The following is a 23293-nucleotide window of genomic DNA, read 5'->3' on the forward strand; positions in this document are numbered from 1 at the left end:
GCCTGTGTTTTAATGTACTTTTTATATACAAAAGAAAATATACTTTAAAAAATAGGAACTGTTGGCTCATGATATGTTCATTGAGACATTTTTCATTGACCAATGATTACAACTTTGCACGTTGAGGGTTGTCAGAAACTTGAAATTGTTCGTGTCTGACTTGTGCAATATGAAGGTCATTAACATTTAGTAACATGAGTTTCATTTACATATCCTGTTATTTTATCACGAGTGACATTTATTCCAGTTTGTATAATGAAAATCAGCCAGTCCCACGTTTTAAAAAATGATTGTGAAGAGCTAGCCTAAGGAATCAGGCAGTGTATGGGTTAAGGCTGGGGATACTGTGAGGGCAGCATTCAGAGCCCTTAAGGGAGGAGTCCCACTCACTGTACAACACTGTCACCTACAGGCTGGCTCGGGTGTGCACTTCTGCTGTCTTCAAGAAGGAACTGTGCTCAATGTTTGCAGACAATTGTTGCTGCCATGGCCGAGCTAGATAGGATGGGGGACAATGTGGGGTTGTTGCAAAAAGGAGGTTCATACTGCTGTAGCCCCGGAAAAAATTGATTTATATTATGTTAAAAGTAGGACTGCCAGTTGCTACCTCACCTCAGACCAACCTGCTAATTCAGTCCTAGTTTTATCCCAGGCCATACATTAATTTGTAGCTCAGATTTTAGGGACCTCAACGGGAGAATGAGAACTACATGTTCAAACATGCAATGGAACAAAACTAAGAGTGGATCAGCCAGTTCGGTTGACCTGGAGTGAGGTGGCAACCCTAGAAAACCAAAAAAGCAGGAGGAAAGTGTCAAGCAAAACAATGAAAATAAAAGTTAAATAGCAGAGCTTGCACCAGAGCCACAGGATGGGCTCCTGCCGAACGGATTATAGGGCCAAAAAGGTGCGGTTAAGGCAAGCAGAAAATCCACAGGCAAAAAGAAGAGGGCGGGGACAGAAGCTGTGTTGTATAGCATTTGCAAAGGGGCCTCAAGTAATACTCACAGAAGAATCTCAGAAGTCTTCAGTGAAATTACTTCATGAAAACAAAATACGTACTACTGAGAGAGGACAGCTGGCCAGAGCCTCACTGCCCACACCGAGGTCTTTCTTTTGGATTATAAACGGATCTCGTTGAGTCTTGCCCACCCAAAGCTCTCACAGTCCTTCGCGGACGTTATAGTAGGGTACAGGGGCTGAGCCCCTTCCCCTCTGTACGACTCAGTAATCAGTTCGAAAAAAAAAAAAAACAAACCATGCAGAAAATCGATTTCCCTTTACTTTGTTTGATTTTATTCAACAGCAGGCGGAATAAAGTTGTTGACATTTGAAGGACGTCATATCCATGCGCCGTGTGCTGGTGATCGCGGCGTGCTGAGCAACTACTGGTGTTCGGTTTGTACTCGGAGTAGGTATGGGGTTGCCGGAGCGTCGCACGGACCCAGTACAGAGCTTTAATAGGTGGAAGAAGAAATATACCAATAAGAAAGAGAAGTTTAAGCAGCAGAGGAAACAAAAGAAGAAGCCGGATTGGCAAGTAGAGAGGGAGAACATCAGTCGCCTGGTGCAAAAGTACTCTGCGGTAAGAAAAAAAAACCAAACCAGGATTAAGCGCTTAATGCAGCGTTGTTCCCCAAGATGAGGGAGGGGAGAGGATTAAGCGCCTAGTGCTGTGGTGTATCCTGAGGTAAGGGGTGTGTGTGTCAGTTTTGTGTAGATTCTTTTTTTGATCATCAATCATACATTCTCTCTTCTTGAAGGGTCGGATGGCAGGGTATGTACATTCCACCCCCACAATATTGCACAGGTTCTCCATCACAGCTAAAAGGCAAAGAAAGGACCATCCAACGCATAGCTCAGATCGTACATTTGAGTCTAAGCCAAAAGGAGGTTGAAAATGGTACTCCAGTTTTTTCGGTCCCTGGTCATTTGTTTCTGTGGAACAGTCTTGGAGACTGTGAGATAATTATGCCATGTTTTTGCCTTGTACAAATGTAACTCTCTGTTCTTTCAGATCAACATTAATGAAGTCATAAAGTTCTCAGATTTTCCTTTGTCGAAAAAGACATTGAAAGGTTAGTATATTTGATTTCTTTGTGAAATAAAATGCCCAGTGTGCTGTACGGTGCTATAAAGGTACCTTTAACAAGAAATAATGCTCACTTTTTACTGATTAAAAGCAACCACAGTGAAAAGTCTCAAAATTCTCCCCCAGAGGCATTGGATTTATTTATTTAAATCATGCAGTATGTTTCTGCTGTTGGTAGCATCTCAGTCAGTCAGTCAGTAAGGGACTGCTGGATTCTGTGTGTGCGTGTGAGATAAGTTGTGACACTAACTAGCATGGCTGCTTTGACAGAGTGTGGGAGAATTACAGGAGAATCTCTTAAAAAATTTTCAGGAGTAATAACTTAATGAAATGTTTAATTGATGTGTAATATTTCATAGAAAGTGATGGTAGATGAGGTTCCTGATGTAGTCTGTACATTCTTGATTCGTTACCTCAGAGCCTACCTAAGCTTTATCCTCACATCCAAGGTTCCTCTGTGCTTATTTCAGGCTTTCTTATATTCTGTTACTGTTTTTGACCTCCACTTGGAAGTTTGTTGCATGCATCTATCACCCTTCTGTGAAGAAATATTTCCTAATATTACTCTTGAACCTGCCTGCTTTTAAGTCTCGTATCTTTCTTTCTACTGGACAATGCTTGCTTTTGTACACTGCTTATGTCTTTGAGGTATTAGAATGTTGCTATTATATCCTGTCTGCCCCTTGTTTCTTTTAGGATATACATATTTAGATCCATAAGGAATCAATTAAAAAAAAAAAAAAAAGCTGAGCTCTGAACCCATGCACCTAGAATTTTAGCTGAAAGCTTGCCCAAAATGTGCCCATCTAGATTTTTTTTTTTTGTTGAAAATTAATACATAAACTTAGCAAGCTAGCACTGAAAATTGCCACGAGCGAACTCATTCATCTCCTTTTTAGAAACCTACCTGCTTGATGTCAAATTTAAAGAAAGCTCTACCCTCTGGTTTAATCCCAAATGTTCCCATATCTGAGTCTGTAGGAAGACTTGCATTTTTCCCTCCCACCAGTCTAATATCTAATGGTGCTCGGACTCTATACATTGGCAGAGCAACTCAGGATGTCAGGTTGGTGGGAGGTGAGGGTGATTTTTCCTGCTTACTTGGATTTGGGGATGTATGGTGGGGGAGACAAGATTTCAGGGCTGCCGGGGAAGCTTATCTTTTTCTAATCCAGCAGGACGGTGGATTGCTTGGTTCTATTAAACTGAGATAACATATAGATTGAGGTTAGTTATCGATCTGCTCAGTTTTGGCTGCCTAGATTAGGTACTTAGTGTTGAAAATTAGCCCTAGGCACCTTTTACCTTCACCTTGGGGGTGCCCAGCTTTATTTTCACCTGGTACTTCATTTAAGAATCTAAATCACCTAAAATTTAGGTACTCAGCCCTAGTTAGTTTTCAAAAATGCCATTTGGGTGCCTGTCTTCTTAAGGCTCCTATTTTCTAAGCATTTTCCCATAGATGCAAAATGGGTGAAAATTTCTAGTTAATAGGCAGTGGTTCCCAAATCTGTCCTAGTGGGTGCCCAGCTAGTCATGTTTTCAGGATATCCATGAGATACAATTTGCTTGCAGTGCATGCAAATCTATCTCATCCATATTCATTGTGGATATGTTGAAAACATAACTGATTAGGGGTATCCCAGAATAGGTTTGTGAGCCACTGCTCTAGAGCCTTGAAAATTGACTCCATAGTTTTATTTCATGGGGCTTATTACTTGTTTTGTTTATTTCATGGGGCTTATTACTTGTTTAGTTTTGTAACACTGCATTGGGCATCATGGGGTCCACGTCTCCTTAATTAGGTGCTCTAACAGATTATGCAGTAAGTACTGCTGCTATGCATAGGAGATTCTCAGAGTCCTCGAAGACTTTACAGTGGCTTCTAAAATGAAGATCCACTGGGGACACTTGTGCAAGAAATTTATGAGTGAAATACAGAAGTGCAAGACTTCTGATGCCTCACTTTTTACCTTGCTGCGCTGTATGCCTGGATTACCCTTCTTGAGTGTGTCATGGTCCTTCTCTGACCATATTCAAATCCAGTTTAAAATCTCACCTTTTTCAGGCTGCTTTTCAATTCTAAGCACTTCTCTACAATAAAAAGACTCTTCCCATAGACTGTCTTGTTGGTCCTGTATGTTTATCTTGACTAGATTGTAAGCTCCGTGGCTCATGCACTGTTTCTGTGTACATCTATACAGTGCTGCATATGTCTAGAAGTAACAATTTGTAAAGGATTTCAGAGACTTTAAAACTGTAACCCCCCCCCCCCCAAAAAAAAAAAACAACACTATTTTGGTTTGGAATTTGAAGTCCTTTTATTTTGGGGTAGGCCTTGTAATTTTGTTATAACTCAGAAGTGGAACTGTTTTAAGATGCTTATCGACATGTAGAGAAGACCAGGAATAGCTCCCAAGGCTTCTGAATTGCATCACATTAGAAACCTTGCCTCAGAGTAGTTTTTTGTAAAAATGATTCCTTCATATGTTTGTGGGTGGGTTTTTCCACCTGTAGGAGGTTTCAGTGTGATCACTTGTAGCATTGCTGATGGGGTGAACGAGCTTGCCTTTTCCTCCATTCTCTAGGTTTGCTGGAGGCACAGTACCGCATGCCAACGGAGATCCAGAAGCAGACAATAGGTTCGGCTTTACAAGGAAAAGATGTGCTCGGGGCTGCCAAGACCGGCTCTGGCAAAACCCTGGCTTTCCTCATTCCTGTAAGTAATGACTGGACTGTGTCACCTCAACTCAGAGAGTCAGTAACTCAGGGCATGAAATTTCAGGTCCAAGAAGGCTACACATATGCTTATAAACAGCCCAATAAGACTTACTCATGCAATGTCATATGGCTCCCGCACCCATGTGAAACACATCTAGAAAACAATGAATACTTAACTTACAACCCACATCCCCTGGTGTAGGTAACATCTTAGTTATAAAAGAAATGTTACCGACACTTTCTGAAAAGTAACGGTGAAATTTGGCCAGATGGTTGTCTGGAGGGATGTTGCGGTTTCACTGCCTTGAACTTCAGCTAGGATTTACTGCATATTTTTTTTTTTTAATTGGTTTAATTTGGGCTGGACTTTTACTTGGTAGTTGTAAGAATGTTTTGTTTTCTAGTTTCAGAAAGTTAGTGTGGAGTAAATATGAATCACAAAAGAGAGCACATAGCAGGGAGAAAAGTGTGAAACCAGTCACTAGTGCTGTTCCAAGTAAGATGAAGTATCAACAATGTAGAGGTTTTCTCAGGACAACAACTTTTATATGATAAACTTCAAAGGAGTATCCAAAAGTACAGTCCCCCAACACAGCCATGTTTCGCTGTAGGGGCTGCATTGGGAGGAACCCACAAAGAACAGTTTCCAAAGGTGGTTATTTATACAAAAGACAAAAATCTAAATAAGAACAGCGGCATATATTACAGCTAAAAATAGAAAATGTTTGATATCAAGCACATGCGCAAATGAAAGTTGTTCAGTTTATACATTTTTTTCCAAAATGGGAGGCATCCTGTAGAAAAAATGGTAAAAAAAACCCCCAGACTATAATAATAAAAAAAAAATAAATTCTGTGGTATCAAGTATAAGCCTTAAACCACGTGTAGCTTATAAATTCGCAAATTCAAAGGTGTGCTGTAAAAAAATAATAGTAGAACAAATTATCAGAAAAATGTAAACAAGGGACATAATGAACCTCATGGAAAGTAAAGAGCCTACTGTAAACGAAGTACAGGATTTCAAAAAGTATCTGGTAAATAATACGGTTTAACCTATTAAAAGACAGTCACTTGGATAAGAAGATGCACCAAGGAAAGGATGTGAAAGGAAAAAAGAAAATAAAGAAGACTAAAACACTCAGGCACGTGACATTTTGTAACGTTCCTAGATTTGCTTTGTGTAGGGTCCGAAATCTCCATGATCGGTCAGTCCATTCCGAATTACCATACTCTCTCCAACTCTCTCCTCCAGTGTTCGGTCACCATCTGTTCTTACAATGCTCAACTTGCCCTTTGAATTTAACAAGTGAAAGTGACACACATCCCATTACTGGTAAATCGGGCCCCTTGAATCGCACCTCTAATTGTACTACAAGAAGTGTCATGTATGTCATTATGCCCTTGCCCCCCTTGATTTATGCAGGCAAAATGTTTTGCCCATTAAGGACTAGGATAATTGAACATAGATCCTGTCTTTGGCCAGGCCGTGGGGAGGCTCTGCTTGTTGCCCCTTGGCTGTCTTTTTCTCTCATTCAACTGCTGATCTGAGGTATTTTTGCGATTGAATATATTGTCCTCCGATGAGTCGTGGAGGTGATTTTTCAAACTCACTAATCCGTCGTGAACAACACTGGATTTTTGAACTCAGCTCCTTAATACCAGTGGGCCTTAAAGAAATAGAGCGGTTCATTTATATGCATAATTTTCCCTTGTTGCCTGTTGGTAATCTCCTGGCTTTTCTCTCCTTTCTTTCCCTTCCGTGAAATCTCATTTATGAATTCCTTTTTTAAAATTATCTTCTTATTCCAGCAGCTTCATTATACAACCATAGGAGCTAGTTTTGACTTTAGCTCTCTTCTTGGTCGTGTTTATACTTTAAACTTTGGGCAGTTCAGTTCTTTCAGGTATTCCTTATAGTTACCTTTCAACATTAGTTCTCTTTCACGTCCTGTCCCCCCCCACACCCTTTTTACTTTGCCTTTTGAATGCTGACTTACCCTCTCATGTGACTCCATTATCCCACCCGTGATTGGCCTTTTTTTAATTTTTTAAAATGTTTAGGCATTTCCTTTACAGTAGGCGGCCTGCTACTTTACATTTGGCAGGTTCAGATATTTAACTTCGTGGGTATGTACAGTTTATGGTGTCTCTTTGAATGTTTTAGTTTTTTTTTTTTTCTTCTTTTCTTTCTATTTTCTTTTCACATTGTTTCCTCAGCTCATCTTCTTATCCGTGTGACTGTCTTTTTTTTATAGGTTAAATTGGATTCTTTACCCGATACGTTTTGAAATCCTGTACTTCGTTTACGGTAGACTCTTTACTTTCCATGAGGTTCATTATGTCCATTGTTTTACATTTTTTCTGATGATTTTTTCTTATTATTTTTTACAGCATGCCTTTGAATTTGTGAATGTATAAGCTATATGTGGAATGTTTAAGGCTTATACTTGTTACCACAGAATTTTTCTTATTATAGTCTGTTTTTCACTTTGCTTTTTTTTTTTACCGTTTTTTTTTTTTTACAGGAAGCCTCCCATTCTAGAAAACTTACAAATTAAACACCTTTGATTTGTGCTTGATATCTGACGTTGTCTATTTTTAGCTGTAATATATGCCGCTGTTCTTATTTAGATTTTTGTCTTTTGTTTTATTTATTTTATTTATTTATTCATTTTTATATACCGTCATTCGGTTCAGCCATCACAATGGTTTACAGAAAATTAAACAATATCAGGTAACTTAAACATAGATTCAGTACAATAACAATGGGAAGGAGGGGGAAATGGAGAGAACAGGAGCTGGTGGGGTAAATAATAGAGGGGAGGGAGAAGGTGGAAGAAAGGGAAGGGAAAAAGTATTAGTGTAAAGTCATTTTAAAAGAGGGCTTCCATCATTAATTCTTATACTTTGCAAATTACAGTAATTGTGGCTGTGTTTGGTTGTGGTTACTGTATCTTTCTTGCATGGAAATTGTTGCTTGTGTTCATTGTAGTTGGAATGTTGATTTAGTTGATCATTAATGTAGATTTTATGAAAGAGGAAAGTTTTTTTTTTTGTTTTTGTTTTTTTTTTTTTAGATCCTTCTTGAACTTCTTGATATTCGTTTGAGTTCTCAAATAAGGCTGTAGAGAGTTCCATTTTTTTGGGCCAGCAATGGAGAATGCTCTATTTCTAGTGGATGATAGACGAGCATCTTTAATGGGAGGAATTTTTACACAAGATGAGTAGTTAGATCGAAGATTAATTGTGGTAATTTTAGGAGAGACTTTTAAACTAGTTTGTTTATGATGATCAGTATTTATTAATTTGTGCATGATTGTTAGGATCTTATATTCTATTCGGGATTTAATAGTAAGCCAGTGGAGCGACATAAGTATTGGGGTAATGTGGGTAATGTGAACATATTTTTTTGTTCCAGTTAGAATTCTCGCTGCTGAATTCTGAAGAATTTGAAGAGGTTTGATGCTGATGAAAGGAAGACCAATTAGAAGGGAATTACAATAATCTATTGTAGAAAAAATTAAGAGTTGTAAAACAGTTCTGAAATCCAAGGAATTTAGGAAAGGTTTTAGATGTCTGAGGACTAGGAGCTTGTGATATCCTTCTTTGATTTTAGTTGTTATGTGTATATTGTAAGAGAGGTTTTTGTCCATGATGACTCCAAGGTTTCTGGTGTGATTGACAGGGGATATAAGATTATTTGTGGCAAGTTGAGGTGGTGGAGTAATGCTAGGTTTTTTGTCCATGATAATTATTTCAGTTTTATCAATATTGATTATTAGTTTTAATTTTGAAAGGAGTTGTTTTATTGAATCAAGTATCATGGAAAATTCTTTGTATGTTTTGTCAATGCAATATTTTACGGGTATAAGAATTTGTATATCATCTGCATAGAGATAGTATGTTAATTGAAGATTATCAAGTAGTTGGCAGACTGGTAAAAGGTAAATATTTAAAGAGGGTGGCAGACAATGCAGAGCCTTGTGGAACTCCAGTTTTAGGTCGATTTTCTCAGATATGTTGTTTTTGAATGAGACTTGGTAGCTTCTGTTGGTGAGAAATGATGTAAACCATTGTAGAGTGTTTTCAGCTAGACCAATTTCCGATAATCGATCTAGAAGTATTTGATGATTTATTGTATCAAATGCTGCAGATAAGTCAAGTAGTACAAGTAGATATTGTTTTCCAGTATCAAAACCTCTTAGGATGGTATCATTTAATGACAGAAGGAGCGATTCAGTATTGAGTTTTTTTTCTAAAACCATATTGGTTTGGGGATAAGATATTATTATTTGATTCAAGGTATTCATCAAGTTGTGACTGGACAACTTTTTCAATGATTTTAGCTATAAAAGGTAGGTTAGAAATAGGACGGTAATTTGATAAGTCATTTGGGTCAAGGTTGTTCATTTTTAGAATAGGCTTTATTATAGCTGATTTAAGACAATTTGGGTAGGTACCTTCAGTGAGAGGTTGATAATCTTTGTAATTGTTTTTGTGATGGTGGATTCGATATTCTTTAGGCTTGTAATATGGATGCTATCTTGAGGGTGGCTCGCTGGATTCATTTTATTGATAATTGATTGTATTTGGATGGTGGAAGAGGTGTCAAAAAGTCCATTTTGATTTTATTTTTGTGTTAAGAGCTATGGATTGAGTGTTATCTATGAGGTTTGATTGTATTAAGTTTATTTTATTGTTGAATTTAGCAAAATCATCACTATTGTATAAATAGCAAGTAGTTTTTGGTGGTGTTTTTGTGAGATTTTGCACTATAGAGAAGATAGTATAGATTGTATAGATAACTTTTGGAAACTGCTCTTTGTGGGGTCCTCCTGATCCAGCCCCTCCTGTGAAACACGGTTGTGTTGAGGGACTGTACTTTTGATACTCCTTTGAAGTTTATCATATAAAGTTATTTTGTCTTATTTGGAAAGCACTACCGACTGGTTTCACACTCTTCTCCCTGCTTTGTTTTTTAGTTTAACATTGCTGTAATCCTAAAGATGGTTCTGGTATGGAACTTCTCTTTTTTTATTATGTATAAACAAGGGAACCAAGTATCTCCAAGTTTGGCCACCTTGTTAAATGTAACTGTACCTTCTGTCACCACAGTTCTAGTTCTTTGTTCTTAAGTTCTATGTTTTTTATTGCACCCCCATTCTATGTAAACCAGCAAGATATGTTTTCATGATTGCCGGTATATAAAAACTCTAAATAAATAAATAAAATAAAATCTTACAGATTATTTAAAGGCATTCATATTCAAAAAAATCTTTTTGGAGGCATTCATATATGCGAAGGATAAATCACTAGAGCCAGTGGACTCATTTAAAATTCACCATTGCTTATGTTGTAATCATGGCTTCATATTGTATATGAATAATTTTCTTCCTATAAAGTGTTTAAAAATAACTGTTAACTGTGAGACACAAGTATTTTGAGTTTAATTGTATCTTAGTCTTAAAATGGCATTAGCACCAGAAAAGCCCTGAATAGAATATCAATGAATTCATCCAATTAGTCTGTTCATACAAAAAAATCTGTCACTATGTAACCTAAAAAATCCATATCCCCTGACAAAAACATGCGTGGTTCCCTTATTTATACAAAATAAAAAAGATTTTGTCCATGTTATTTTTGTATATTATTTCTCAGGTGCATATATCAAGTTATTCCCAATTGGCAACTTGCGAGACATCTAGTGTGGAACTGACATGCCAGTGTAGCTTTTATTTTATTATTTTTTTTTACATTTAAAATAAAACTTGGTAACAATTTTCCTTAACTATATTTTCTTCCGAATTAACAAGCTCTTTTTTTTTCTTTAACACCTCTATCTGAAAAGAATTTACAATTCATTTTTTTACTGCAGCAGTGTCCCTTAGAGGGCAATAACCAGAACGGTCCATGTTGGTGCAAACCCCAGGGGTACTTTTATCTGTGTGGTTTGTACCAAGAAAGCAAAGCTTTGTCCAGGCTTTTGCTTTGATTGTTGCCCTCAAAAGAAAAAAATTACATGTAGAAATTGCACCTGCTTTTTGTGTGTGTAACGTTTCCATTGGGACCTGTACGAATAAGGTTTGAATAATGAAACCTGCGCCCCCCAAGAATGTGGGTTAAAGCACGCACATTCCCTGTACATACCCGGATCAGTCCAGACAGCTGGGGTTTTGCCTCCCTTCCAGCAAATGGAGACAGAAAAACTTCGAGAGGGCCCCCTCTTAAGCCTATGTGCTGCCTGCGTCTCTTCAGTATTTCTGTTTCCAGCAGATGGAGGTGATGCAAAACCTGTGGTCCTGACCCATTTGGGGTTTTCAAAAAAAAAGAAAAAAGAATAGAAAAGAAGTTGAATAGTCATAGTTCACTGGACAGAAGAAACAACTTTCCTCCCAGGGGGTTGGTAGATTCTAGTGGGACCATCCCCCCAGTTAGTAGAGGCTGTGGGAGCTGGGCTGGGAAGTCCGCTGCACTCTCTGGTTTGGTGAGATACCTGGGGTGATACCGGTGGTCTGGTCCCTCCCCCCCTCCACATCCCATACCCTCTTTTTGGGTGTCTGGAGCAGCCTACCCTTCTCAAAGTACTGTGCCTTTAAAAAAACAAAACAAAACGAGAGCAGAAGGGGATTTCCTGGCCAGGCTGTACCCGGGGCAGGTCAGTGGCTCTCGGCGTATGATCGGATCCGGAGGGGCTTTCTTTCTTAGGGCTCCTGTCCGATCATTTTTTTGCGGCAGCCATGCCATATAAGGCGCACTGCTCAGCCTGCGGGGAGTCAGCCACATGGCTCTCCCGCGATGGACTTTGTTCCCGATGCCTCCCCAGTGGGGAGGGCTCCTTGGGAACAGTGAGAGGAAGCTCAGGCAGGGCCCGCAGGGCGGCTAAGTGTCCCGCCTCACAGCAGCTTCAGGCCGATCCGTTCCCTACCAGTGCGGGAATGGCGGCCATCTTAAAAACTTTTGCTGATGCCCATAGTCGTGCGGTTGGGGGAGGGGATCTCCCGCTGTAGTGAGCCTGAGTGACCCGGGGATGATTTTTCTGACTTTTTGGTGGAGGAGCCCCCGGCGGGGGAGGGGCCAGTCCCTCACTCCTTCACTCTAGACATTGTGCTCTTAATGCACAAAGCTTTATTTGCAAGTTTGTCACAGCAGAAACCCCCCTCTTCTCAGGGTGCCGTGGTGGGCCCTCCCAGTTAGGTCCCCAGGCGTCCGGAGCCTTCGGGGTCTGTTAGGATCCAGAAGATCCGGGGTCCTGGCTGCGCAAAGACACGCCATCTCCCTTGGGGTGGGCGGGACCTGCACCCCCGGATGGGACCCCAGCCCCTCTTCCTGGCACCGATCTGGACGACGACCTTGAAAAACCTCTGGTTTCAGAGGGAGGAGCTGGAGCCACTCATTCCCTATGTTCTTGAGGAGCTTGGCCTGTCCCTACCCTAGGCGGATTCACTCCAAGACACTGTTGATCTGGGGCTTCTTGTCGATACATGCTCACTTTTGGGGACAAAGACGGTTCCACCAAAACAGGTCTCCGGCCCCGGCGGGTCGCCCAGCGGCAGGGCGCTTGCAGCCCTGGGCTCATTTCTTTCGTGGCCGTCGAGTGGGTCGAGATGGTTCTGGACAAGCCTCCACAATGAGATCCGGCTGACCCATTCCTCTATCCCTGCCATAGGAGGACGGCTGTCCCTCTTTCTCGAGGAATGGGTCAAGATCACCTCGGACCGGTGGGTCCTAAGTAAGCATCATCGAACTCGGCTACGCTTTAGAATTTGCTTGTCCTGTCCGAGTCCTCTGCGGCTCACAGGCAAAGAGAAGGAATTGTATGTCAAACCCTCGACAGGTTGCAGTGTCTTGGGGCCCTGTTCCCGTTCCTCAAGGTGAGTGGGGAGCAGGGCGCTATTCCATCTACTTTGTGCTGCCGAAGAAAGAAGGTTCCTTCCTGCCTATCCTTGACCTCAAGGTGTGAATAAGGCTCTCAAGGTGCCCCGTTTCAGGATGGAAACTCTCCGCTCAGTCATTGCGGCGGTTCACAGTGGTGAGTTCCTGGCCTCATTGGATCTGACGGAAGTGTACCTGCATATTGGAATCCGTAGGGAACATTTAGAAGTTTCTTTCTTTTGTGGTTCTTGGCAGACATTTTCAGTTTTGTGCCCTGCCATTTGGTCTGGCGACGACACTGCGGACTTTCACCAAGGTCATGGTGGTGGTGGCTCCGCAGAGAAGGGGTGTTTGTGTCCTTACCTGGACGATTGGCTCATTCGAGCAAAGTCGGAAGATCTCTGCAAGCAGTTGGTGCAGAAAGTTCTGCGCCAACTGAAGTCCCTGGGATGGATCGTCAATCATGCCAAGAGTCACCTCGCAGACTCTGGATTTCCTGGGGGCTCGCTTCAATACTCAAGCGGGCAAGGTTTTCCTTAAGACCGAACGCATAGACAAGCTGCAGCGGCAGGTGCGTTGTCTCTTGAGTCGCCCAGAGCCTGGGATTATTTGCAGGTCCCTTGGCTCCTGGCGTTCTGTTCGGCTCAGAGGGTTTCCGAGCTCCAAGCCCTTTCGTGCAGGGAACCTTTTCTACGTATCTCTGCTTCGGGGGTATCCCTAAGGACGGTGCCCTCTTTTCTGCCCAAGGTGCTCTCTGCTTTTCATGTTAACCAGTCGGTGGAGCTCCCGGCTTTTCCTGACGTTGATAGTACTGCGCCCCACGCCAAGGAACTCAGACGTTTGGATGTCAAAAGGATCCTATTGTGCTATTTAGAGGTCACTAATCCGTTCCGATTGACAGATCATTGTTTTGTTTTGTGGAGTGGCGCTAAGTAAGGGCACATGGCGTCAAAGGCAACGATAGCCCATTGGTTGAAAGAGGCTATCGCTTCTGCTTATATATGTCGTGGTCATCCTGTTCCCGAGGGCATCAAGTCTCATTCGATTAGGTCTCAGGCCACTTCGGGGGTGGAGTGTCAGTTGCTTTCTCCTCAAGAGATTTGCAGAGCAGTCACCTGGAAATCCTTGCATACTTTTGCCAAGCACTACAGGTTAGATGTTCAGTCTCTGGGTGCACTTTTTGGCAAAGGTGTCATTCGAGCGTGACTCTCTAGGTCCCACCCGCGTTAGGGAAGCTTTGATATATCTCAGCTGTCTGGACTGATCTGGGTACGTACAGGGAAAGGAAAATTGGTTCTTACCTGCTAATTTTTGTTCCTGTAGTACCACGGATCAGTTCAGATGCCCGCCCGGGATTTTAGCTCTGGAGAGTCCGCTCGATCTGCTTTCATATTCCAGTTTTTGTCCTGGAAGGTACTTTGCCGGCTATAGAAGGGTATAGGTTTCTCCTTCATTTTTTTTCCCACATAGGTGTTCTTTTAGTTGTACATAGTTACAGAGGTTCTTTCTTCTGGTCCATTGCGATTTATTATCAGACTGTTCCATGTTCTATTTTCCTCTGCTTTGATGTTTCAATACTGAAGAGACACAGGCAGCACATAGGCTTAAGAGGGGGCACTCTCGAGGTTTTTCTCTGTCTCCACTTGCTGGAAGGGAGGCAAAACTGCAGCTGTCTGGACTGATCCGTGATACTACAGGAACAAAAATTAGCAGGTAAGAACCAATTTTCCTTTGTTTTACCCACAGACAAGCTGGGCAATATGCAAAGCTCCTGCTTTTGTGTATAAAATGTTTTGCTTTTTTGTTTTTTTTTTTATCTGCAGAGCAGGTATTGAATATTGCCCTTTTAGTTATAATAAAATGACACATTTTAGTCCAAAAAGTCTGAAAGTAAAATATATTAAGACAATGTGGCAAGGAACTTTAAGACTAAAAGAGAGGGGAAGAAATGGAGCCAGAAAGCTGGCAAGCCAATATTTTCAGTGTCTCTTTAGTTTTCGAGGCACTCCCTGGTGAGGAGAGCCTCAGATAATACTTGGGGAATGATGTTAGGAGGATTGTTCAGCTGAAGTATTGTTTGGGTCTTTGGCTGGCTTTGGACCCTGTGAATATTTCACTGTATCCAGATTCTCTTCTCATGCGGCTGAGGGGGCCAGAAACTGCTGTAAGAAGTGTCTCCCTCATTCATGTGAATGATTGCTGAATGAAATCTTAGTTCTTTTTTCTGGAACTGATGTCTTGAACTAAAGCCGCCTCCTTATCTCAGCCTTTCTTTCTGTCTGGGAGAAGGTGTGGCCTAGTGGTTAAAGTAATGAGCTGAGTTTCTCTTGCTTCTGCCACCAATTGTTCTCATGATCCTGGGCAAGTGAGTCTGTGCCTGGTTTCTTGTTTTCAGTTTTCTATTTACGAAGGTTTCAAAATATCAAAAAATAAAGTTAACCTTGTGGGAAAGAAACATAAGTTTAAGAAAACCCAAATAGAGCTCAGAAGAAATATCATTACTATGACCTAGCATCCACGTTAGACCCAAGAATATGAGGGGGAGGAATGAAAGAGCAACATAGTGTTTGTGTGTGTGTGTTTTTTTTTAAATCTCCTATCTAAAAGAAAAAACCTGATGAAAATAACCAGATATCCAATCCAGACTAACTAACAATGTGATCTTCATCAAGGGAAAGTCTAAGTTGGTTTCAGAGCAAAGAAAAAAACATAATTAACATCACGATATTTCTCAATACATTTGCAAGGATATATTAGGGAAAAAAAATAGCCCCAAGAGCTCTTGTCTCCCGATATGGGTTTGATTTCTCTAAACATTTTTCCCATAGGCATAAAATGGGAGAAAAGCCTTAATAAATTTTAAACTGTTCTATTTGCAATTGCTTCAGGTACCCACTTAGGCTGTGTGCTCTGTGGTATAGGGATTTGTACCTGTATTTAAGGTTTTGTAAAGTAGTTTGTTGTAGAGCGCTATATACTGTAAATACCAAAATAGATATATATAGAAAGAAGCAAATTCACAGTAGTGTAGAAGTGAGAGAACTGTGGATTATAACTCGGTTTCAGAGATTATGGGAGAAACTGCTCTCCTCTGATGTAGTGCCTACCCTCCCCCCAAAACAGGAATTGGCTGTAAGAAAAGTTTGTGTAATGTCCCATACCTTTTTAGATGTAAAAGTACATCAAAATAAGTGTTTTTCCTTTGTTTTCAAGGCCAGTTCTAGATGCTGTGCGTCCTACAGGCCACTGATCTCCTGCTGGGCTCTTCCTGATGGAGCTTAGCTGAGTGTTAGAAAATCACTGATTCAGCAATGCACCTGCCAAGCCCACAGCTTTATGGCTGAGTTCTCGTTACGTACCTTTAGTACCTGAATGTAGTCCGCTTTGATGTACACTTTGAAGTGCCGAAAAGCGGAATAAAAAAATCCCAAAAGGCTATATGCACACACAACCTCTTGTACCCCCTTTGGAAGTAATTTAGTAGGTGAAAGGCTGATGGAAGTTCACAGCTTGCTAACCAGATGGAAGCTCCCAACAGGTGTTTGAACTCAGTTACTGACAAACCTTTTATGAGCTTGTGCTCAGCCAATGAGAGGCACAGACTGGATCCCAGGGCTATCAGCTCTCTGGATCCAAGTTTTCCTTTAACGCTGCAGCACTAAGAAGAAAATGCTGGATTATGCAGTTGTGAATTAGTCGCCATGTAATTTTCCTTTCCATTTGTATTTCATTCGTGAAGAGGTAGTGTTTTGACATTTTTAAAACTTCTTTGATTCATTGTGGAAGGCATGACTTATTAAATCAGTACACTGCTTTGTTGATCCTCATTGGAAACCCATGTGAGCACCACATGGATCCATGGACAGACAGCTGGAGAGAAGACTTGGAAGGATATAAAAAATAAAAAAAATTGGGGCATTGGTTCTAGTAAAAAAAAATGTCCTTAAAAAAAAAAAAAAGTGTGTAAAAATGTCAGAAAATATTTTTAAAATTTATAAACCGTAAATTTCAAGATTATGTGCTAGGCGGTATACAGTCAATACATAAATATCAAGTAAAAAACAAAAACATCACAGCAAATTCACAGAATACACTTTAAATCTTCTAAATAATAAAAAATCATCACCTCCGTATACAAATATGCTTTTAGTTGTTTTTGAAACATTTTCACATCCTCCGTCAACCTCAGATATTGTGGAAGACCATTCCATAGTTGTGCTCCAGTGTCTGAGAATGCACATTTACAGGTCTTGACCCAATGATATTCCTTTATCGGAGGTAAAGATAAGACAATCTGAGAATGTAGGGATTGCTTGGGTTCATATTTAGTTAAAAGGGTGGATAGATAAGGGCCAACATTCTTCAATGTTTTAAAAACCAATAACAATTTTAAATTTACTTTTGTATTCTGTCGGCAACCAATATAAACTGTAAGACTTCTACTTAAAAGCATCCGTGCAGCTGCATTCTGCAGAATTTGACTGGTCCTAATCTGACATTTAGGTAGGTCCACCAGCAAGGCATTGCAGTAATCAACAGTTTTGGTAAAACAGCGTGTACAAACTTTCTAAACTCATTAATCTCTAGTATATATCTAAGATGTTTTAAGAGTTGTAATTTATAAAAAAAAAAAAACAAAAAAAACCCCAAACAGATTTTAATACTTTAAAAAAAAAAAAAAAGTTCAGTGTATGTTAGAGGAGTCCATTTCAAATCCTAAATTTATGTATTTATCTTTAAATGGTGTTACAGTATAATTTATTAATATACTGGGACACATATATGATCATAAGGTGTTTTTTGAAACTAACATTGCTTCAGTCTTTTTCAAATTCAAAAAAAGCTGATTTGACTTCATCCAAGTTTTGATAGTCTTCAAACTTTTGTATTGAGGTTTCCATTGGGAAGTAAAGTTGAAGTTTGTCAGCATATATCTTATGATATGGTATTAACTATCCAGAATATGACACAATGGGGAAAGATATACGTTAAACAATGTAGCTGACTATATACTTCCTTGAGGGATGCCCACTTTCAAGTTACACCATTTGGAGCTGTCATTAAAATTTTCAACTTGAAACATTCTACCACTCAAAAATGAAGCAAACCAGGAGTAAATGTGACCACCAATTCCTAAATCAGCTAAGCGATGTAATAGTAACTCATGTGTCGAATGCAGTCAATTACAGGACAATAACCCCATTCTTGGCCTCCATCTGGCAAGATAAATGAAACCAAAGGGTAAGACCAAAAGAGGAAGTATTAGAAGTGAAGGAACAGGCAGTGTAGTTTATTGAAAAACTTTTGGCTATAAAGTAGGCGTTGAGTAATTTTAAATTGCCTGGTTTTTTTTTTTATGTTCTGGAGGGCATATTTGTTAATATCCCAGAACGGATCCTCTTGATTCATGTCTCTTTTTTGATCCCACAGGCTTTGGAGTGCTTGTATCGGCAGCAGTGGACAGCAGATGACGGACTTGGGGTCCTGATTATATCGCCAACCCGAGAGCTGGCTTACCAAACCTTTGAGGTCCTGCGCAAAGTGGGGAAGAACCACGAATTTTCAGCTGGGCTTATCATCGGTGGCAAGGTTGGTTTGTGTTTTCCAACCAGATAAGTAAAAAAAAAAAAAAAAAAAAAGAAAGTGCCCTAGGTGGACAACCTGATTAGAGCAGCAAAGACCAACCAGCAGTGAGGGTCCCTGATCATATCCGATCCTCTGTAGCACTTTCTGCTGATGGGTGGGGGTGACTGGTATGCTGTTCCTCCATGTGGAGGATGCAGTTTCTAAAAGGAAGCAACAGAAAACTAAGGGGTAGATCTTTAAAAAAAAATACGCGATTGCGTACTTTTGTTCACGCACCAGGCGCGAACAAAATCCAGGGTCGGCGCACGCAAGGGGGTGCACATTTGTGCAACTTGCGCGTGCCGAGTCCAGCGCACGCTGCCTGTTCCCTCCGAGGCTGCTCTGATTTCGGACCGGCCTCGGAGGGAACTTTCCTTCGCCCACCCACCCGGCCCTATCTAAACCCCCCCTACCTTTGTCGGCAAAGTTACGCCTGCTGAAAGCAGCCCCGCTCCGTCCTCCGGTCCCGGGGGCCGGTCCGGAGGCCTCGACCACGCCCCCGGGCCGGCGCCACGCCCCCGAAACGTCGCGGGAAAGCCCCGGGACTTACGTGCGCCGGCGGCCTATGCAAAATAGGCAGGCCTTTTAAAATCCGCCCCTAAGTGTAGGATGGATGATGCAGTGCAGGTTCTGGTTTGCATCTGCCTGAGCCATTGTATTGCACTTTGCATCCTAACAGGATCTCAGTGTCTTTGTAATTGTTTTACTTCAGCAGTGAGCAAGCAGCCAGCTGGTGGATGATGTCCCAGCAGCTTTTTCAGCAATAGGTGTTTCAAGATCGCATTTAAAAGGAAGATGTAGCAAGTTTATCTTTTTTGGCCCGGCAGTTTCCTGCTGCAAGTTTTGGGTTTCTAGCTTGAGTGGAAACTAGGCTGAGATGGGGCACCATGAGCCTTTATTTGCAACTATCCAGGCATGACTGGAAAAATGTTTTGAAAACTTACACTATCAGGGAAAAGTTGTTTTTTTTCTGCTATGATTTCCCTTATTTGGGGGCATTTTATTTTGTTTTGCTTGTTTGCTTCTTTCTCTCCCTTCCTTTCAGCCTTTTCATCTCCTTGCCTGTGTCCTGTCTGTCTTCCCTCCCTTCTCTACAGCCTGGCAGTAGAAGGCTGGTGTGGCTCTTCCACAAAGCCCCGTAGCTGTCCAGAGTTGTGGTTGTGGCAGGGGCCTGCTCTGGGCCACCAAGACGTCTCCTCTGCATGATCAGGCAGCAGAGGACTGATGGGGATGATGACTCCTCTTCTTTGTGGTGCAGTGTCTTCTCTCAGGCTGGACAAAACAGCTCCTGCCAGCTCCCTGGCAATGCCGTGCACCATATGATGAATTTTAGGTGCCTGCACAACCTGACACCTGGGATTTGCCCTGTCTTGGGGCTGTTTCCCTTTCTCAACTCTTAGTCTGATCACTGAGACAGAGGATATACATAAGGGCTCTTTCCAGAAATTTGAAATTGTGCGCCCTGAATCCAGCCTCTTGGTGTTGCATTTGATAAATGGATGAGAATCTCTCCCTCAGGGTTTGTGACCCTTGACTCAGCATCATCACTGGCCTTGGCCTGGCCCTGGTCCCCTATGCATGGCAGTGTACAGCCATCGGGGCCTGCTCCAATGAGTTAGGGCCATATGGCCATGTGATGGTAGGCCTGTTTTCACATTTGAGTTCCTGGTGCCTCATCTTTTCGTCTTGCTAGACATTATTATATATCAAGATGAGAGATTTGTGAAGATGTCCACATCAGGTGCATGTCTTACTTCCCCCTCCTTTTCACTGTCGCAGTCTCTGCTTGTGGTTGTCCCATATGTACATGCCTTCTCTCTCTTACTGTGTGAGATGCAGCTCTGCAGTAGAAAGATGTTGCCTCTCTCAGGTGTGTGGGAGATTGCTTTGCTTTCTATCTGACAGGATGTATTATGAGTATTCTTTGATACATAAGAAATGATTCTAATTGCTGTGAACAGCAATGCCTCTGTGGGTTTATTTTACTATTAATTTCAGGATCTGAAACAAGAATCAGAACGCATCAACCGTACAAATATACTTGTTTGTACACCTGGACGGCTTTTGCAGCACATGGATGAAACCTCGTATTTCCATGCTTCCAGCCTCCACATGTTAAGTGAGTAAAGAAATTGTAGCTATGTTGTAGAAGGAGTCTTTTCAGTGTAAATTGACTGGGTCTTGTGTGTGATCAGATATAAATCTATGGATGAGCCCCTTGTCAAAAGGGCGTTTGGCTGCATCAGTGCTCAGTAGTTTGGATTCCTCCCGGTCATTATAATCTTTTGCACAGTAGACATGGCTGTGTAAAGTGTATTTTAATATGCAGGGTTTCCCTAGTGTGCATGATCATTGTTTGCTGTGTGTATGGTTACCATTAGGACTGTACCGAGCTTGATGGGATATCAGGTTCAGCAGCTATTGAGCATCCGCAGGGTCGAGGGATGCACTGGAGTTGGCTGTTAAGCAGCAAAAATTTGCATTGTGCATGTCGTCTGCGCTCCAAAAATTTGCGTTGTGCATGTCGTCTGCGCTCTGATTTGGTTTTGGAGGTTGGATACTGAGCTGGCTTTATGCTTCTCTGGCTTGCGTTTTCAGTTCTGGATGAGGCAGATAGAATCCTGGACATGGGGTTTGCTGAGACCATGAACGCAATCGTAGAGAATCTGCCGCAGAAGCGCCAGACTTTGCTTTTTTCCGCCACTCAAACAAAGTCTGTGAAGGATCTTGCACGATTGAGCCTGAAGGATCCCGAGTATGTCTGGGTTCACGAAAAAGCAAAATTCAGGTAGGTAAACTTCTTTTCTTCTTTCCTACAAAAGCCTCATGCCGCTGTATTTTCTCTCTGCTCATGGCAGTTTTGATGAGATGTTAAAAATAAACAAACACATTTGGATACTGGCATCAGTCAAAGGGAGGATGAGGTTTGTAGTATGGTGAAATAAGGGGGCTGGGGGGAGGGAATATATCTTTTCTTTCTTCTTTATTTGGGATTTAGTTCTGTTGCTTTGCTGCTGGTGGGCTGCATGTTCAAACCCGAGGAAAGGACGATTCCACTGTCTCTGTGGAAAGCCTCTTCCAGGGAAGGTTTCGAGCCATACCTGTAATTTTAGAGGCACTGCAAACCCGTCATATTGTTTTCAGCTTGTTAGGCAGAGCGGGTCTGCATAGCCATGCTGTCCCCTTACATTGTTTCTGACCAATTAAGTGCTTGGGATGATGAAAAGGTGCAATTACTGCCTCCAAAATAGTAATTACTTCAGCAGTCTTCCAGCTTGAAACCAGTGGTTTGCTCATTATATCAGCAGCTGATTTTGGCTAAAATCTGATATAAGGCAGAGAGTAGCAGATGAAATGAAAGCCATTATTGATCTATTTTTCTTTTATTTATGGGATTTCTACCCCGACATTTGTTTAGTAACATCACATCGGTTTGCAGACAACTTGAAATTAGCAACAGCGCTTTACAAGTGTAAAAATGAAACAGTACAGTTAACAGAGCAGATAGACGAACAAGCGAGATTAAGCATAATAGGGGTTTAACTGTGTAAATATAGTGCATAAACGAGAAATTAGAAAGTTATGAACCGGCGAGAGACAAACATAACCAACAAAAACTGCATAATTAAAGTACAAAATCATGAAGAAAGTTATCAAATAATGCAGAATTAAAGTACAGGTGAGGCGGCAGGCGCACAGGGTTGTAGAAATGTAAGAGGAGTGCCGATTACTGTATAAAGCAGGTAGCGTAAAATTAGGGGAAGGCTTGCGTGAAGAGCCATGTTTTAATTTTTGGTTTAAATTTTTTTGTGCATGATTCTTGCCGCAGATTGGGGGGCATGGCGTTCCAGGTTGCGGATCCTGCTATGGATGTGGGTATGTTCTTTGGTTGAAGTGTGGAGGGTGATTTTGTGTGATGGCCTGTGTAAGGTGGCGCGTTGTGATCTGGGTGTCCTGGAGGGTTTGTGGAAGTACAGTGAGTTGTTGAGCCAGTGCATATCTTCAGTATGTAGTATTTTGGTATTAAAGTTAATGTTTTGTATTTTATCCGCTCGGCGACGGGGAGCCAATATAGCTCTTTGAGGATAGGTGTAATGTGTTTGGATCTGCGAGTGTTGGTGAGTATGTATGCAGCTGCATTTTGCAGCATTTGAAGGGGGAGCATGGTCGATTTGGGGAGGTCAAGGAGGAGTGAATTGCAATAGTCAATTTTGTTTAGGATTAGAGATTGCAGGATGGTGCGAAAGTCTCCTTGATGGAAGAGGGGGTTTTAATTTCTTAAGTGTATATAGTTTGAAGTAACATCTTTTATCGTGTTATTAATATGCTTTTTACGGTTTAATTGGTTGTCAAAGGTGACTCCGAGGTTTTTAACATATTGTGTAGGGGTGATTGTAGTGGAGAGGGCTTGGGGGGGGAGGGGGTGTAGCACTAGTGTGATTCTGCAGTGGTGAGATAATCATGAGTTCTGTTTTATCTCTGTTGATGGCAAGATTAATGCTCGTGAGAAGTGTGCTATTGGCTTTGAGTGCGGTATCCCATGTTTTGAGGGCATTGCATATGGAGTCAGTAATGGGGATGATTAATTGCACATCATTCGCATATATAAAATACATGAGGCCGAGTTCGGCTAGGAGGGTTGATGAGCGGGCGGAGCCTTGTGGGACTCCATGGGATAGGTTATGAGCTTGTGATTCCTTATTCCTAAAGTTGACTTTATATTGCCTATCTTTGAGGACTCGAACCAAAGTAGGGGGGGCGTCTGTAATGCCTATTTCCTTAAGGCGGTTTATGAGGGTGTTGTGATTTATGGTGTCGAAAGTGGCTGATATGTCAAGCATTGCAAGTATATAGGAGTGCCTTTTGTCTAATCCTGAGAGGAGTGAGTCGGTGAGCATAAGTAGCAGAGTTTCAGTGCTGTGGTGCCTTCGAAAGCCAAATTGGTGAGATGAGAGGATGTTATGCTTTTCTAAGAAGTCAGTG

At 41.5% G+C, this 23293-nt stretch overlaps 1 protein-coding gene across 3 annotated transcripts in view; it reads left to right on the top strand.

The window, feature by feature from the left end:
- Positions 1-1253: 1253 nt before the first annotated feature.
- DDX10 (DEAD-box helicase 10) overlaps positions 1254-23293 on the top strand; it is a 759707-nt gene continuing 737667 nt past the window's right edge. The window contains exons 1-6 of one of the 3 annotated variants that reach the window (XM_029602477.1): positions 1254-1585; positions 2018-2078; positions 4681-4811; positions 18116-18274; positions 20309-20429; positions 20909-21098. In XM_029602477.1, the coding sequence (XP_029458337.1) occupies positions 1418-1585; positions 2018-2078; positions 4681-4811; positions 18116-18274; positions 20309-20429; positions 20909-21098 (830 nt within the window). In that variant the 5' untranslated portion in view covers positions 1254-1417. The remainder of the gene's footprint in view (positions 1586-2017; positions 2079-4680; positions 4812-18115; positions 18275-20308; positions 20430-20908; positions 21099-23293) is intronic. The other 2 variants (XM_029602475.1, XM_029602474.1) reach the window with 2 other exon arrangements.

The sequence above is a fragment of the Rhinatrema bivittatum genome, chromosome 5 (assembly GCF_901001135.1).
Source record: "Rhinatrema bivittatum chromosome 5, aRhiBiv1.1, whole genome shotgun sequence".
NCBI classification, from domain to species: Eukaryota; Metazoa; Chordata; class Amphibia; order Gymnophiona; family Rhinatrematidae; genus Rhinatrema; species Rhinatrema bivittatum.